The 19,475-nt window shown below is 40.5% G+C and overlaps 1 protein-coding gene across 30 annotated transcripts in view; it reads right to left on the bottom strand.

The window, feature by feature from the left end:
- The window catches only part of NRXN1 (neurexin 1), a 1,220,951-nt gene that overhangs the window by 13,793 nt on the left and 1,187,683 nt on the right, over positions 1-19,475 (bottom strand). For 18 of the 30 annotated variants that reach the window (XM_074949414.1, XM_074949409.1, XM_074949411.1 and 15 more), the window contains one exon: positions 13,410-13,497. In XM_074949414.1, coding sequence (XP_074805515.1) covers positions 13,410-13,497 — 88 coding nt within the window. The remainder of the gene's footprint in view (positions 1-13,409; positions 13,498-19,475) is intronic. The other 12 variants (XM_074949440.1, XM_074949410.1, XM_074949422.1 and 9 more) reach the window with 1 other exon arrangement.

Here is a 19,475-nt window from a genome sequence, read left to right as displayed (position 1 = left end):
AGATAGCGGAGATAGCAGACTTTGATTGAATTGCCCAATAAATCCACAGACTAGGTTTTCAGTGAAGGAACTTGATCAGATATATTGCCAACAAAGCATGGTATTGGTGCCCTATACTTGCTACAAATACATTCAAGGCATGTATGCCCATGACAAGGGACCGACTCAGTGAATGGTGGGACTTTCCATTCTCCACTCAGCCAGACCCCAACACCCTCTCAGAGATACCTCTTTATACCCCAATACAAACATGTTATGTATTGCCTCTCTGACATAGCAAGGTGCCACCCTCTTACGTATCTGGGTGCCACCCTTTGATGTATTTGGGCCCACCCATTACCTTGTACATGTTGGTTCGAGCATAACATCTCTATTCATCATGCTGTCATCCTGACCTTATCTTTAGGATGGGTCAGTGTGTTCCTTTTATCTTTGGGGAATGTGTTTGGTATCAAGGTGTTCTGGTACCACCTTTCTGGAATGTATTTGTGTATGTATTCTTATGCCTTGCAATACTTAGGAATATGTGTTTCTGCTATATCAGCCCTGTTCTTGTCAGATTCTGTGAGCAGGCCCTGTCTCTTGCTCACAACTTAACTTTGCTTTATATTAGCAAGTTTTGACCATTACTTTAGCTCAGACTTCAGGCCTCATACCAGGTCTCTGATGCAAGGGCTTATGTCTCAGGTTCTCTTTCTACTACACCCCCTTCCTGCCCTCCACCCCCACCTTGGGACAGAGTGGGAGGCAGAAGAGGAACTCGGAGAGTTGTCTCATAGTCCCAGTGCTTCCCAAGGCCACTCTACGGATGGTGCTCTGTATGCACCACCTTTTGTTCGATACTCTGCCCATGCCCAAAGACACAGTCTACTCCATGTGCAAGAACTAGCACACAGTTAGCTACATAGCTGATCTGTACAGTAATCTCTAAAATGAGACTACTGCATAATGATTCAACTAGAATGGAAGCTGGGTGTTTGTGTGAGAGAGAGCGAGAAAGTGATATGATAGTAACATATAAAGATGTTCTTGTAATTAATGGTGCATCCAATCATGAGTTACATAGGACATGCCAATCTCATGCCAAAAACATTTTTATACTAGACCATACCATCATGTATTCTGCATATGACCCATTTCACAGGGGAAAAAAACTATTTTAGAAATGTTTTTAAAAATTATTGGGGTTTTTGTTGTATAACTCAGCCTGTAAACTCGGATTCCTTACTGGGAGAGAACTAACATGTTTCAAACACCTCTACAAATGACCTAAAATAGCTTTGCTATGTATCAAAATGCCCCAGCTTTAAAGCCAAGTATCAGGACACTTTTCAGAGCTAGGAGCAAGTGCTGGGAAGCTAGGAGCAAGTTTCGCTGGAAAACTAAAATTTTCTCCTTTGCATGGAATAAAGCACTCATTTCTAAGGTCAATGGGCTGCAAGATATTGGACTCAAACAAGGGGTCAAGAGAAATCTTGGAAGTTAATATCTTATGTTTGTTGACTATCCACCCTGGAGTTTGGGTCAGTGTCATTTCTGGAAGAAATGTTTACTAATTGTTTAATGGTTGCTATTTGAAGCAGCTTTGAATGTCAAAATAAGTCTAGGGGGAGATGGATTAGTGGGTGCAAGTGCAAAAATCAACAGAGAACACTAAAGATATTGATTATGTGGTGCTTAGCATTACATTTAGCATACTATACATATTAGAGATGTCTGAAATATTTCACACTCAAATACTTTTAATCAAAAATAGCCTTTTTTTAAACTAGAACTTTCCACAAAACCAAACTGTTTTTTAAATTGTAATTTAATTGTGTTTTTTGATGGAAACTTTAAATGAAAATTAGCCTGTTGCTTTTACTTTTTTTCTTTTATGCTGCTGTCTTCACATTTCACCTTCACTCACTGTCACTGAAAACTATTTCCCCTCCCTTTATTTGTATGGTCCATCATAACTCTTTTTCCTTTGTTTTTTTTCCAAACCTCTCTCTCTCCCACTCCAGTTTTTTTGTTTTCTGTCATGAAATCACTCTTCTTTCCTGTGTTCAGTTGTCAACCCTTTCTTTCTTTGTATTTGTTCCCTCATCAGTCATCATATCATTCTTTCTTTTCTACATTCAGTCATTTGTATTGGTACCTTCCCTTTTCAGTATTCTGATAGATCTTCACTTTTTGGTGGGGGAGGAGGAGAGATTGCATTGGCAATTTTGATTGATCAGCAAAGTCAAATGGTGGCTTTTATATAGTCAAATATTTTCAAATTTGAAAATCAAATTTTTCAAATTTTCTTATTTTATAAAACTATAAAAATGAAAATGAAATAAACTCCAATAAAACTCAGTGGACATTTTTGAAACTGAAGCGTCAGTGTATTTTCAAACAGTTTGTGACTCCTCCCCCCGCTGAGGTTTTTTGACCAGGTCTAGTCTATATTCTGCAGTCCTCAATAACGACTCTGCAATTAAGGGTGTATTCAATATCACATGGGAACTCTCCTGCAAAAGATCAGTTCCTGAAAAATGGCCAGGCTGATATCTAAGTAAAGAGCACAAATTATATTACTGAATAATAAAAGAGACCAGGGTGAAATCCTAGCCCTATTGGAAGTGAATGAGTGTTTTGCTACTGATTTCAAAGAGACCAGGATTTCACCCCATTTCTCTTTTTCCTCATCTAGTGTGCAGAGAGAATAAAAACTAATCAACCTTGGAGCAGGTGTTATGCATGGAAGAACAGAGCTGTAGTTGTTGTAAAGGGTGGAGAATTTGATGGTTACTTAGCGCTTAGGGTATAGAGCGACTAATGATTCTGGCTCATGAGCTGAGCCTGATGTGCTGGAACAGATAGTTCTATTCCTCTTTGCAGCTGTGGGTGATTCCCTGTAAATCTTGCTGTCACTAGGAAGCTATTACATGTAAAGGTAAGCATCTGTGCCTTAGATATCATGTATAGCTTGAGTGCTAGTACTCATGTACCTGAAGAGCACACCACACTCTAGAGGCTTTAACTACTATAATGTGGAAATACAGAGAAAGTATACAGTACAGCCAGGAAGAAAAGGGCTCACACACACAATTTGCAAGCACCTTATATTTGCGCCCTGTCCCCCTTTGGAGCAGGGAAAGGGGTGTTATTGCCCCACAGTTGAGTCCATCTGACCACCCTTAGCCTCAGGATAGTACAATCTAGGGGCCAGAGTCAATATGGCTGTCCTCCCCACAGGGTGGTGTTGCCTAGTGGCCTGAGTCAATATAGCTACCCTTCCTTGCAGCGCTGAACAGTTTGATGGCTACTAGGGGATGGGCCACCACCCAGGGGGCTGTTGGCTGGGGTAGGGGGCCAGGCCTGCCCTACTCCACCGGGTCCCAGCCCGAGGCCCCGTCAGTGGCAAGTGTACTCACCACTGGGTCAACAGGATCTGACCAAAAAACACTGACTTAGTTCCCAGTCCTACAACCAGATCAATGTCTAGTTCACCTGGGCTACTTCCTACTATGTCTTCCAGTGGCATGGTCCACAGGTCTCCTGGGACTCTGGGGTCTGCGGCCTGTGAAGCTCCCGATGGTTCCAACATCCCCTGGGTGTCTGCAGGTAGCTGAGTGTCTTTCTGGACCTTGGTGGGTTTGGTCTCCACAATCTCGGGCTTCAGCAGTTCCCAGGCATCAGCCCTGACTAAGCTGTGCTATTCCCTTTTATACTGACACTCCAGTTGGACCGTGCCCAGCAGGGGTGAGGTGGCGTGGCTTCCTATGCCCAAAGTTCAGAGTTAACCTCTCCTTGTCCAGTGTACACCCTATCACACACCCATAAAACAGGTAACTATAGTTGTAGATACGGGTTCTGCATATGCTCATGTACAATTTGTGGGTGTAATTTAGTAAGGAAAACTTGGGATGCAGAGAAAGTAATGATTCTGGTTCATGTGCTGAGACCAGTGTGCTGGAGCAGATAGCCATATCCTTCTTGGCAACTGTGGGTGAGTCCCCTGAAGCCTTGTTGTCCCTAGTAGATATTAGCACCCACTGGGCCTGATTCTCATTTACTTTAAGGCTCTTGTACACGGCTCTGAGGGTGTAAAGGGGCTCTAAAGTAGTACAAATGAGAATTAGATCTGGTGTTTCTTCTCATTATTTTCATTTGGTTTTCTCTCTCTCTAGCATCTGCCTTATTTACTTTTGCTGCTCTCAGTCTATTCTAAAAAATAATGTTATTGTTTCTGATGTTAAATACCAGCAAGAAGTCTGCTCTCACTGCCTCCATTCTCACCTCTAATTTCTCCCTTGTCTGTTATTAGTAATGTCTTTGTTCACTTGGCAAGATTTTATTTTGGCCATTTTCTGGATAGTTTCCTCAAACTCTCACTGTTCTAACTATTCCTTCTTCCAAACAGTGTCTGAAACAAAGTAGAATCATAGAATCATAGAATATCAGGGTTGGAAGGGACCTCAGGAGGTCATCTAGTACAACCCCCTGCTCAAAGCAGGACCAATCCCCGACTAAATCATCCCAGCCAGGGCTTTGTCAAGCCTGACCTTAAAAACTTCTAAGGAAGAAGATCCCACCACCTCCCTAGGTAACACATTCCAGTGCTTCACCACCCTCCTAATGAAAAAGTTTTTCCTAATATCCAACCTAAACCTCCCCCACTGCAACTTGAGACCATTACTCCTCGTTCTGTCATCTGCTACCACTGAGAACAGTCTAGATCCATCCTCTTTGGAACCCCCTTTCAGGTAGTTGAAAGCAACTATCAAATCCCCCCTCATTCTTCTCTTCCGCAGACTAAACAATCCCAGTTCCCTCAGCCTCTCCTCATAAGTCATGTGTTCCAGTCCCCTAATCATTTTTGTTGCCCTCCGCTGGATGCTTTCCAATTTTTCCACATCCTTCTTGTAGTGTGGGGCCCCAAACTGGACTCAGTACTCCACATGAGGCCTCACCAATGTCGAATAGAGGGGAGCGATCATGTCCCTCGATCTGCTGGCAATGCCCCTACTTATACATCCCAAAATGCCATTGGCCTTCTTGGCAACAACGACACACTGTTGACTCATATCCAGCTTCTCATCCACTGTAACCCCTAGGTCCTTTTCTGCAGAACTGCTGCCTAGCCATTCGGTCCCTAGTCTGTAGCGGTGCATGGGATTCTTCCATCCTAAGTGCAGGACTCTGCACTTCTCCTTGTTGAACCTCATCGGATTTCTTTTGGCCCAATCTTCTAATTTATTATGAATGCTTAATGGCTCTGATTCACCACTGCATTACTCTAGCTTTGTGCCAGTGGAGATACCTTGGCATGGAAATTGTGCAGAGTGGTAACAATTCAGGCCCAGTACCTCAGCTATAAACTTTGCAATACTAACTGACAAAGCATTCTAATTCTTGTATTAACACATCAGTCAAAGCATAGGAAATAACAAATGGGAATGGGGAAAGGTTTCATTTCACAAACAGATACACATACACATTACAGGTTAACGACAATATTGTTTCACTGCTGCCAAGAGATTGTTTGGGCCAAGCAATCCAGTACATAAGAAAATATATGCATTAGACATAGCCAATGAGCTTTAGGAGTAATATCAAAGTGTTGCTTGAGGGAAACAATATGTCTGCATCAATATTCTATGTGCCTAAGCCTCTAGTAATGCATCATTTAATTTCAAAGACGCTGCAGCAATTCAGTTATTTAGACCTAACAAACTAAACACTCTACAGTTTGATTCAAGAGAACAGAAGTTACAATAATTTTAAAAGACCAACCCTAGAAATAGAAAACATAATTTCTAGCTTTCGTTTGACTTCTAATAAGGGCCAGATCTTGCAGTCCTTACACAGAGCCTGATCTAATTCCCATGGAAGTCAATCGGACCCATTCCATTGATTGTTATGGGATTGGATCAGATTCATAGGCCATACTAAAGCAAACTCCTTTCCCTCTCCCCCCTTTATTTAATCAGACAAAACTCCATTGAATCAATGGAAGGTTTATCTGTGCCAAGATTAAGGATCTGACCCACAGTGACTTCTGTGTTTTACACAACATCTGAGATAATTACAGACCTAGGAGATCACTGTCACATCAGTGCATTTAGCATTTATGGAAAGTACTGGAAGACTGAATTTCTCTGTTTATCTGCAGATTCATGTAGTTCCATGGACAATGGCAATGCATGTTTCCTTATGCTCCCCTACTAATGTGCCTCCTTCCTGACCTGGAAGGATCACCCTACCTTTTCAGGAGTGAAAGTATAGATCATTCTTCACTGGAGATCACTGATCTGTTGCTGAGATGGCCAACAAAGATGCCAGAGCATGGACAAGTTTCCATGTCCCAATTATGGGCAAGATTAACTGGACTGAGACCTCTCACTCAGTCACAAATGTGCTATTACAAACAAAGGTAAATAAGATAAAAAGAGATAGATTGATAGAGAGATGGATTTTACATAATTTACCATGACCTTAAAGCCTGTGCAATGCTATCTATTTAAAATATGTTAACAAACCCCCTCCAGATAATGCAGAAATGAAATTAAATAAAAATAAATACCAATTATCCTCTTTCTTAGAAATAAATCGTGTAGATTTTAATTCTAGATGACACCTGGATAGTAAAGACAAGTAATTCCTACTGTCCTATTCCATGAATGATGAATGCATCTGACTCTGAATGCTATGAAGATACAGGTACATACATGTATTGGTTAATAATAAATAATTGCAAAAGGTTTTTAATGACACTATCCCCACTCTCGTATTTTAGTTGTGCAAGCACCATATATTGTGATACAGATCATTTTATTACCTGATGCAAAGTGAAATTGCTTCCTCTAAGAGACCATGGTCATGTATTCACAGGCAGGTGGTAGTGAGCATTTGCTTTAAGATCGCTGCTGTGCTTCATTCAATAATTGCTGTGCTTTGCATCAGACTTGTTTCTCTTTCTCTCAAGATAACAATTCTATCTTTTATGGCTCAAAGCTCTCTGCTTCATATACTTTAAATGAATGAAGTTGCTCTCTGCCTTTTTGTTTTATTGTTGTTTCTCTACATTTTAAGGGTAATATTAGTAAAGAATTCTGGACGTCTCTCTGTAGCATCTCCTTCCTCCTGTTTTTTTTCTTTTTCTGTTTCAAATTATGAATTTTAATGATTTTATTTAAAATCCCCACTGCCTAAACAATTGTTAGGATGAGGAGGATGGCAGAGCAGCTGCCTATGGGCTGAGGGCAGTGTTTTCTGAGAAAGGGGTGATGTTTTCTAGAGCAAGCATAGGAACAATACACCTTCCAGAAAATGGGTATTATATATCAACCCCTTAATAGATTTTGAGCCAAATCTTCTTCCCAGTACATTGCCCAAGTAACAGAGCTGGGTCCTGGTCATCTCTCCAGGACAGAAACCCTCCTCCCTGCTGGTTACAGAATGACAGCCCTACCACATCCTCCAGGTTGGAATATGCTCCCAAACTCGAACACACTCAGTGCCTGCCTCATGTAACTCCCATTTTTTCATATTATGCAGGGGCTGTGAGGGCTTCTAAAATCACTCCTGTTCCTAAAGAACAAGAGGAATCGTATTCATTTGCTGTGTGTAGGACACTTTATGCTCATGAGCCCTGATTCAGGAAAGCACTAAAGCACATACTTAAGTTCCATTGAAGTAAGTCAGTGGGACTTACACACATTATTCCAGCTGAACACCTGCTTATGTGATTTCCAGGGTTGGGGCTATGGAGTGGGAAGCATGGTTTGCTCCTTTGTCTGAATCAAGGGCTCCATCCATATTCCAATCGAGATATCCTAGATAACAGCACAATCTATAACAGCTCTGACTTTGAATTCCCTCACACCTGAGTCACAGAAATATGTTATTTTCCATGGTTTTAAAAAAGAAATAGAGTCTTCTTTCATGGAAGGGCAAGAATGAACTCCTTCAGCACCATTGTCTAATGTGTCCATTTGTGCTGATTCACTATTTATAATATGGCTGATTTGTATAAACTGTCAGAAAGATAGAATAAAGCTTTTGTCTAATCTGTGGAGAATTTATGGGAATGGTACAAATTACTTGGGTTGTAAACAATTCTGGACAGGGACCATCTTTTTGGTGTATGTGTGTGTGCGTATAGAGTGCCTAGCACAATGGGGCCCTGATCCATGACTGGAACCACTAAGCAGGCACCACCGCAATACAAATAATAAATAATCATTATTAAATGTGCGCCTGTCATGGGTATTTATTGCAAAAGGACCTTGGTAACGCCCAACTCCAGCAAGTACTGCATAGCAAAATTCTGCCCTAAATTACACACGGAAGCTCCACCAAAGTCAGTGGGCTTGCATGGAGTATAATTCAGGACTTCAAGTGATTTCCATTGATCCTGATCCAACATTACTTAGCAGGCTTAAAATGTCAATGAGGTTAGTGGTGTTACAGAGGTGTAAAACGACTATGTGCAAGAGGAAAACCAAGCCCACAAATTCCGTCCTCAGACGCATTTTAATCCATTTCTTATCCTATTTAACTGACCTGCCGGGGAAATGTAGGCAGGTAGCAGTAACGAATGTGCACTGCATACCACACACACTATTCTGCCTCCAAGACAAAGACTTTACCATGAGAGCTACCTGGATTCACTGAAATAAGTTGGTAGACCAGCTGGAAATAGTAGTGCTTCCACTTTTGATGTCTGACAATCCACTGCCTCCATATCTTTCACTCCTGGGTCTACGTCCTACAAGGTGCTGAACACACGAGCCAAGATGCATGAAAGTAAGCACACACTTAAGTACTTTGCTAGATTCAGGCCAGAGTGCTCAGCACCTTGCAGGATTGAGTCCCTGGTATCTATGTCCACATGTTAGATCCTCACATGGTAACATGCAAATCACTAATCCTGTTCCTCTGTTAGAACAAGGAATCAGTGTTGAAAAGGGGCCCTAAAAACTAGCTGATGATCTATGTTAGTGAACACTTCCAAAACAAGATAGATCCAGATCTACCACTCTACTGAGCCAGGACCTGGAGGAGAGGGCAAATGGGGAAGTATTCATTAAAAAGAAGATTTTTTCTTCAGTTTCCAAAAAAGAAACAAGGGTGTTGAACACAAAAATGGAGGAAAGGCAAGACTTACCTGTGTAAACCTAAAGAGAAGCCTGTTTGTGCTAATTAATGATAATTAATGATCTGGATGATGGGATGGATTGCACCCTCACAAATTAGCAGATGACACTAGGCTGCGGGGAGAGGTGATATGCTGGAGGGTAGGGATAGGGTCCAGACTGACCTAGACAAATTGGAGGATTGAGCCAAAAGAAATCTGATGAGGTTCAACAAGGACAAGTGCAGAGTCCTGCACTTAAGACAGAAGAATCCCATGCACTGCTACAAACTAGGGACCGAGTGGCTAGGCAGTAGTTCCGCAGAAAAGGACCTAGGGGTTACAGTGGAGGAGAAGCTGGATATGAGTCAACAGTGTGCCCTTGTTGCCAAGAAGGCTAATGGCATTTTGGGCTGTATAAGTAGAAGCATTGCCAGCAGATCGAGGGACGTGATCATTCCCCTCTATTCGGCATTGGTGCGGCCTCATCTGGAGTACTACAAGAAGGATGTGGAAAAATTGGAAAGAATCGAGCAAAGGGCAACAAAAATGATTAGGGGACTGGAGCACATGATTTATGAGGAGAGGCTGAGGGAACTGGGATTGTTTAGTCTATGGAAGAGAAGAATGAGGGGGGATTTGATAGCTGCTTTCAACTACCTGAAAGGGGGTTCCAAAGAGGATGGATCTAGACTGTTCTCAATGGTACCAGATGACAGAATGAGGAGTAATGGTCTCAAGTTGCAGTGGGGAAGGTTTAGGTTGGATATTAGGAAAAACTATTCCACTATGAGGGTGGTGAAACACTGGAATGGGTTACCTAGGGAAGTGGTGGAATCTCCTTCCTTAGAAGTTTTTAAGGTCAGGCTTGACAAAGCCCTGGCTGGGATGATTTAGTTGATGATTAGTCCTGCTTTGAGCAGGGGGTTGGACTAGATGACCTCCAGAGATCCCTTCCAACCGTGATAGACTATGATTCTATGACCAAATTTAGAACTGAGCCCAATATTTTTAACTCTGCTCATCTGCTCCAATACTTCGATTAGCTACAGTGACTTTGCTTTTATTTGACCCATTTTGGGCATATATTCACCTCTACATTTTTTTTTTAAACTTCAGTAGCTGCACACTAAATTCCAGCCCATTATAATTGGATCAAATGAGCTGCGTGGTGCTATTCCTAATTGAAACTCTATAGAAAGCTGTGGTCTGCAGAGCACCTGGGAGAAAGTAGAACAAAGCCTTTAATGTGCAAAGTGAAGCCGTCAGCTTCACAGCTCATCAGGAGGAATTAGACGACTATTCTGGGCCTTCTTTTTTGGACAGGTTTCTAGGAAACAAAATTTTTCCCAACTTGCATACAAAACAAAATGGTAAAGTGTTTTATGCTTTGTGACTTCATTTATTGGATGAAGCAGCCAGGGAAATTTAGAGGATATTATTATTATTATTGTTGTTATTATTATTATTATTATTTGAGGTAAGTAATGATTTGCAGAGGGGAATGGGGTGAGAATATATTGTAGAAAACATAACATGTTGCCTTTCCTCGCTAAACATAATGGAAATAAAATATGTTCACTAAGCTTTGCATACTAATAAATTTGTTATGATTTCATCCAATTATGGCACATTTAGCAGTTTGTACTCCACAGTGAAATCTGCAATTATAATTTTTGTGACTTTATGTTCTAGACATGTTTATGGGATTGCAGTTTAGCAGCTCCTAATCCATGCTACATTTTTATATCCCATATGAAATTTGTTGCAAGTTGCATACTCACATTTGTTATTTAGAAGACAGGTGCACAGAAAGCAAAGCTGATGGTGATACACCAGGGCTAGCTAGCAGCCCTCAACTCTGCAACACATTTCTCTCAGGAGATGAAGCCCCAGTTTAAAAATAAATCTAGTTAACCAATAATTTAGCGCAATCAATATGTTTATAATAACCGTCAACTGTACATAGAGCAGGCTGTCACCATTTCCTTTTCATTTATAGAAGGTTTTATCATTCAATTTGTAGACCTTAGCATTAAAGGGTTTTTTGTTTTGGTTTTTTGTGTGGATCTCTCCTAGTTCTAGAAAGACCATGCTGTTACAGCATTTATTCAATGAGCTTTTAAAAAAAGATGTGTGCATGAGTGGAACTAAGAGCTTTGGCTTGAACTAGGCAAATTACGAACAAACATTATGTAAACATCCTCATATGGCTCAGTCAGTACACTTTAGCTGAGCTTGGTCCCTGTCCATTGTCACAGCATTCTTAAACAAACAGAAAATGAATAGCATCGTTTGATGATGATTGATCAGAAGAAATAGAAAAGCTAATGGACATAAAGCTATCAGCAAGGCTGTGTACAAACACCAATATTTGTATTCACTTCTGGGCCAGAATTAGGATAGAAATGATAACTTGTCACAAAGCTTTATTTCACTCATGCCTCCCCTACCCCCACCAGGTAAATGAGTGTGCAAGGCTCCAGGCCCATTAAGATTTGTGAGATCTGAAGCCTTGTGCCCCTGGATTAAAATAGTCTCAGAGACATGTCTGTCTGGTCTGTCAGTGACTGATGGTAAAATTTCAGCTGTAGGGCTCAGACACTGTAAATACATTTTCACTGCTATTGTTTCCTTCGGGGGGTGGGGGGGCGGGGGGCGGGAGGCAAATGTTTTAACACTAGATCATAGAATTAGAGTGGCCACCCAGGCTTGAATTTGCTAATGGGACAGTACTGCCTAATTGCATGGACCTAATTTAGCAGCTGGCTAGGGATGAGCTCAGAGCCACAAAAGAGAAGAATGTTATACAGTGTTGATCCATGATGGGCAAATGACAGAATTCCTATCCTCAAGAATTTGAAAATAAGAAGGAAATACCAGAATAAATTGCGGAAATTTATTTTCATTCTGAAGTGTACAGAAACCCTAGTCTCAATGTCTGTGTCCTGCCCATGATTTATAGCACCTTCGCAAGTAAAATGGTGTTCTGAAAAGAGCAGGAATTTTCAAGCTGATGCATTAGTCAGTTGGAAAGTACTAGTACTTTAGCCTTGGAATTTCATCTGTCTCGCCATAGACTGGTGTTCCTTAACATAATGCAGAATCCTTTGAAGGGACAGGAACTGTGACCCAGGGTGTCTTACCCCACTTTAAACCTTAGCAGACCAACCTGGCACGTACAAGTTCTTTAATGACCTAGTCTGTCATTCTATAGGATACATATTCCCAATGACTACCCAGGAAGGAGGTGACTACAACAACAAATCACTAGGACAGGCACAGGCTACAACCTCATTCACCTTTATTGAAACTTCCCTTGAACAAGAGCATGTGGCTCTATATGACTACAATGGAAAATGCACATCTACATCTGAGGCCAAATCTGGCCTCTCATTTTTGACCAGACATAAAAGTCTCCTAGGGTGAAGAAAAATAATCATTGTGTTTCCTATATAGTTGCTCTTATGCACCAAAGATGAAGTGCCCTTTTGGTTGTGCACCTTAATATACAGGCCATTGTTCAACTTTCCTCCGTTTGCACTTAGACTGCATACAGTAGTCACATATAAAATTTTACCCATTTTACTTCAGATAACTAAACTATGTTACTGCAAGTACTGAGATATCACCAAGATATCTAAGGTGACTGACAAGTTAAATGCAACCAATACATAGTCCTAGTTAATAATAAGAGCTGTGACAAATACTGAACAATCAGGTACCCATTCAAAAGTGACGATAAAAGAACAACTCACACCCATCACATTCAAGGAAAAAGTTCACATTACTTCAATATGACAGCTGGATTATTTTTAATGTTATGGGCTATAATATTCCTTTTTAAAACAAATTTATTGCAGGGTTTGTTTCTTTCAAAATTGTGGTAAATACTTTTCCTTTTGGAGAGGGAATATATTATTTAACTCCATTTGTTATATATATATATATATATATATATATATATATATATATATATATATATATATATATATATATATATGTACACACACATTCACATGCATACACACAAGCACTGGAAGGTACTATTGAATCTGGTCTCAGGCCCTTACCACATTGCAAGGGTGTTCAGCTCAGGAGTACCAACAACTTGCTCCAATCTATTAGCTTTGCAAATTGTCTCCTTTCCAATGGAAAGGATTGGTTATATTATATGTATATAAGAGAAGGCCCCTCATCCAATCTCTACCCACTGCTTAAGAAAAGATTTGCCAATTCAGATTATTGTCTACAGCATGCAAATATGAAATAAAAGAAAGGAATAAAAAAGTTGACTAACCTAACCCACCTGAGCTCGGCTCACAGGGATCAATATCCTCATCATCACTGGGACATTCAGCTGAGGCCACCAGGATGTCATCTGTGGTCTGCAAAGAAAATAAAGTCAAGTAGATTCACTTAAACTGAGCCAGCATATGGTCAGATGATCATTAGCATATCTGCCATCACTCAGATTTATGTAAAGTCCTAAATAGCTGAGCATTTCAGCCTTAATATTTTATGATACAAAGATGCTCTCCATTTGTATTACAGTGGGGCTCTGCTTTTCTATACATTCATGTCATTTTCCAAAGGATTCTGTCAGATACCAAAAGCAGGCAATTGAAAATTTCATGACAATTCTCTTCAGCCATTTTGTTCTAACAAGAAAGAGAACATAGAGGGACAAAGTACTTGCATTTAGATGTTATTCTTTTCTCTCTATGTCCAATATATAAACTATGAATATATACAAAAAAAACTGGGGGCATAAATCCCAGCCAAAACAGAGCATATTAAATTTATTGTAGTTGCAGACACCATCAGAGGTGCATCAATAGTTTTTCTGCAATAATTATACTTGCATTCTTAAGAGTAGCTACAGTACCATATCCACTGCTACAGAATATTTACAACTGCTCAGGAAAAAGACCTGACCATCATTTGCAGACAGCTGCATGAAAACATATGCTCCATGTATAGTCGTGGTCTAAAAAGCAAACAAAATGACAGGATGTATGAAGAATGGGTTAGAAAATAACACTGATAATATTAGAATCTCTTATATAAAAGGGAATTCTGTATCTAGTTCTGATAACTATATTTCAAAAAGTATACAGAAGAAACAGAATGGTTCCAAATATGGGTGACCAAAATTATTAGAGGCATTAAAGATTTCCCTAAGAAAAAACTGAATGGGGGGACTATTTAATTTGCAGAGGAGACAAATAAGAGGGTGCGTGATAGAGCTGTACAAAATAGTGAGTGGTACTTAGAAGAGAAATTGGGCACTCCTATTTACCTTCTTATAGTACAACAAGAAGAGGACATTCAATGAATCTGAAAGCCAACCATTTAAAAACTGATAAAGAGAAATACGTCTTTATATAGTGTACAATTACTGTGTCCAGATCTTAGTTGGATTAAGACACTAATAGATATTTATAAACCTGATGAGAACATCCACAATTACATTAGAAATAGAAGAACTAAATAAGTGGCATCTACTTAAGTCAAACACTTAGGGTATGTCTATATTGCAGTTAAAAACCCGAAATGGACACTTGCAAGCTGACTCGGGCTTTGGCTTGCAGGGCTGTTTAATAGTGGTGTAGATGTTTGGGCTCAAGCTGGACACCAGCCCAAGCCCAAACATTTACACTGCAATTAAACAGACACTTAGCTCAAGCCCTGCCAGTAGGGTGACCAGATGTCCCAATTTTATAGGGACAGTCCTATATTTGGAGCTTTGTCTTGTATAGGCGCCAATTACCTCCCCACCCCCATCCCAATTTTTCACACTTGCTGTCTGGTCACCCTACCTGCAAGTCCAAGTCAGCTGGCACGGGTGAGCTGTGGGTATCTAATTGCAGTGTAGACATACCCTTAGTGATGTTGTTAAGAAGGAACTTTCTCCATCATCAAGTTAATCCATAATTGTCCATTTCAAGGTTACTTGTACCTTCCCATGAAACATTTGGTACTAGCCAAGGCTAGAGATATGATACACTACATGGACCTCAGGATGCAGCTGGAATATAGTCATTCCTATGGTCCTATATGGTACTTATCCAAACTGTGAGATGCAAAATATATTCATCAGTGTGGTATCTTACAATTAAGCACTTTTTCCAATGAATAAAGGGAGGAAATCTGTTCCATGTTCAGCTTTTAAACCTATGAGGAATATTACTTTGATGCAACACTTTTATTTCTCTACAGATGTTTGGCAATGTTGTTTATTCTTCTTCTAGTTGAAGTTTTACAGCTAAGAATGTTTATTAAAATAGGCTTATTCTTTGATGTGCCTCACAAATATTAAGGAGCATATGCTTACAACATGCTCATGAGGTAGGGAAGTTCTATTATCCCCATTTTACAGGTGGAGGACTGAGGCACAGGAAGATTAAGTGACTGACCCAAAGTCATACAAGAAGTTGATGGAAGACATCATAGTCCGGTGCCTAAACCACAGAACCACCCTTCTTCAGGGAAAACCACATTGTAAATCTATGAGATTGGCAAAGAAACTGGAAGATATACAAAGAGAGAGAGAGAGAGACAAAAAGACACGTAACCTTTTTTTCTATACCATATAGAAAAAATTGGAACTGTAGCCAAAAGGTAGCTACAAATATCCTAATACATTCCCAGGCAAAAAACAAAACAAAACATTTACTGAGACAACTGAAGGCTGCACATTAATACCTCCCTCCATTTTTGAAAAATGGCCTAAGAAGACTCTGCAGCTGAAAACCAACCAACCATCCTTAAAAATGTGGACATAAAAAGTTAAGCTACTGCTTTAAGAAACAAACAAAACTCAAAAAACATGGAAAATCAGCATGAGTCAATCAAACACTCTTAGCTGTGTCCATATAGTCTCATCTTTCCATCTACTTGTAACACTGAAGACATTCTCTTTGTGCAGGCTGCAGATGGCCAATTGAAAAGTTATGTCTGTGGTATGACACTTTGTCACCACTCTAGCCTTTGCTCTTTCTAGCTAAGACCCATAAGTTGCATGCCTACAAAGTTTCTATGTATTATTTTGATTCAACAATGTAACATTTGTACAAGTAGCAGGACATGGAATCTTAATGCGTAGCAGGAAATGAGATTCTCCACTATTCTATTGGTGTAATCAGGAATTGTTAAAGAATGTCTTTCGGCATGGACTATGCATGTCTGCCAAGAAGGTCATAATCTGAGCAATCACTGTATGACTCATATGAAAGTGTGTGATGGATGGATAAAATTGTCTCTGGTTGTTCTGAGGGGAGAGCTGCAAGGGCAGAGTTAAATGTTCTTAGGTGATCTTAACTCTGCTTTTCTGTAGTTTGCAATGCACTTGAAATTATCAGAAAGAATTCTAAACTGTCAATGGGATTTTATTCCTTCTGCATCTGAAAGAATGAGGATTTTTTTCTGCATGTTTACTTACAAGGGATAAAAGTGGTTTTCTAATGTAGTTGGAATCTTATATATGAAGAGAGAACTACTGAGTGTATTTAATAGAGATCTATGAAAATTCCAGCTTTTGGCTACTTAAGGAGTCCATCTATGAGCACAAAGAGGTGTTCTTGATTCTACAGTACATAAATAAATGAAGGCTCGGTTTTCTTTTAAAAAATTGTGATACAACATGCAAGCCAGCATATATGCCAAGAAAGGCCTCACTAGAACTGCTGAAAATTCAAGTCAATGATATGTCTAAAACTGATTTTGTAACAATGGTGGTTTAAAAGCACTCAATCATATACCAGGATTGGACTGAAGGTGGAAGGGGCAAGATGATATGAAAATTGTTTTCTTCCATGAAAAACATTTCCAAAATATTTGCAGTTTAAATATCAATTAATTATGTGTCACAAAAACAAACAAACTAAAACCAAAACCCAAAAACCCAACGTTGTTTACAAAGAGAGGGCAAGGAAAGAGTGAAAGCTAAGTGGAGTGGCATTGACCAAAGTTAGCAATGAATGCTGTCTAAGTGCTGAAGGCATTTTTAAAATGGATTAAACATTAGCTCTAATAATATAAAATATGAAGAATATATATAAAAATAAAATATTATGAGCAAAATAATAGTCCTTTCTCTGACAAACCTCCCATTTACTTCAATACTTCAATTACTGCCTAGATAAAGGCAGTAGGATTTAGCTCTAGAGTTCTAAGACTGCTAAGAGGTCCAGATAAATAAGATCAGGGAGAGTAAAAGGTCTATGTTAAACTTACTGTAAATTGCCTTTTTCTGGTGATTTTAATGTGGACAAAGAGCATTCAAATAAATTAGTTTTCCAAAATGAATTGCACTTGTTGTTACCACCCATGATAAATGTTACCAATTAACAGGACAGCTGCACCAATCCTTTTCATTAAACAAGGATTTTAAAATCAGAGCAAAATCTCCCCCCCCCCCCACATTTGCAGTGAGTGTCTAACAGGATAACATAAAAGCTGGTGTTATCATAATATGAAATCAGATTAGAATGTCTCTTGGGTGAATTGTTCAATTCATTTTAACAGTGATAATCTAGTTGTAAGAGATTTTTGTTTTTAAATGGCAGGGGTACATCCTGAAAGGCTGACCCTGATTTCATTATTATTTTTTCTTTGTGCATTACCATATTTTTAGGAGAGTTCAACTTAAATGACTGTGCAATGTTTAAGACAGAATTTATTTTGTGATGTCCGGCTATTTAAAAAGTTGGACATTTGTGATGTTTAAAAAAAAGATGGTCAGAAAAGTTCATAAATATCAGACCTATATAAAAATGGGCAAAAATCACACATTGTAAAGGCTGGAAGTTGAGAAATAACACCACATTTAGGCTCTGACCCTTACCTACTCACATGAGTAGTCTCTCTGAAGTCAACATGATTGCCTACATGAGTAAGAGCTGCTTGCAACAATAAAGGTTAGAGGAATAGGCTCTTAGTCATCACAATGGAAATACAAAATGTCACCCAGCTGCAATCTTGCTTGTGGAAGGGGATGGTATTGTTTCAAAGGAAGCTGCTGGCCAGTCTTTCCAGCTCAAATAATTTTGGCTTACTTGTGGCATTAGACACAATAACAGACTCTACAGCAGTAGATAAATATCAAGAAGTCTCATGGGATCTGGCCATTGGATACTGATGACATGAGACTCTTTTCTGGTAATACTTGGCTAACATTAGATTGCAGAAAACAACTGGGGATGAAGTAAGAATATGAAGTTATTTATACAGTGAACAGGGGGCATCAAACAGGGGAGTTTGAGAGGGAGTTTGTAGGAGTAAAAAAGACTAACAGCAGCATGGTTTGGAAAGGCTGTGTCAACAGTGCCAACATTGCTACTGACTCCTCCAACTGCCCCTGTGTCCAGACAGAAAACCTGACTGTGGATGCCTTACCCAGGTCCTGGTGTGGATATGCAGAGACTGTGGCCTGCATTACCCCATCATGGAAAGCAACACTGGGGGAAACATCAGTGTGAGAGGTGCCTACTGTAGGATTTCTCAGGAGGTAGGTAGGAGAGCTACAGGAGGGGATGGCTAGGCTGAGGAGCATCCGTGCACAGGAAGAGTTCATTGAAAACATGCATATGGAGACCTCAAAGTTTGAGGACAAAATCCAGCTGGAGAGTGGTGCAGTAAATCCAGGGGAGCAGGAAACTGCTACTTCGCAGGGAGGAACTTGGATGCTGATTACTTCTGGCAGCAGGCAGTGGTCCACCCCTGCTCCCAAACCAGGATCTGAGAACAGGAGCCATATTGGAGGATGGAACTAGAGCAGGGATCTCAAACTCAAATCACGACGAGGGCCACATGAGGACTATTACATTGGACTGAGGGCCACATCACTGACACCTTTTCATATAAAGATAAAAAAGCCCCCGCCCCGCTGCCCCCGGCCCAGCCCCCACACCACCCCTCCCATGAGGCCCCGCCCCACCCCACCTCTTCCCAAACTTTCCCCGCCTCTAGTCCAACCCTTTCCCCAAAGTCCCCACCCCAACTCCGCCCCCTCCCTGCCCCTATTCCAACCCCTTCCCCAAATACCCGCCCCTTCCCCGCCTCTTCTCTGCCTCCTTCCTGAGCGCACGGCTCCCTGCTCCTCCCCCTTCCCTCTTGGAAAGCACTAAGTGCCACCAAACAGCTGTTTGGCGGCAGGAAGCGCCTGGAGGTAGGCAGAGGAGCGGGGCAGCATGCTGGGGGGCGGAGTGGGTGAGAGGAGCTTGGCAGCCACAGGAAATAACTCCATGGCCTGCATGAGTCCCACAAGCTGCGTGTTTGAGACCACTGAACTAGAGGAACTTGAAGAATTATTCTGGCAGGTTCTCTGGCCTGTGTTGTACAGGTGGTAAGCCTAGATGATCAC

This window comes from Natator depressus, chromosome 3 (assembly GCF_965152275.1).
Source record: "Natator depressus isolate rNatDep1 chromosome 3, rNatDep2.hap1, whole genome shotgun sequence".
In the NCBI taxonomy this organism is placed as follows: Eukaryota; Metazoa; Chordata; order Testudines; family Cheloniidae; genus Natator; species Natator depressus.
Note: the sequence above shows the minus strand (reverse complement) of the source record. Positions and strands in the feature narration are given on the sequence as shown.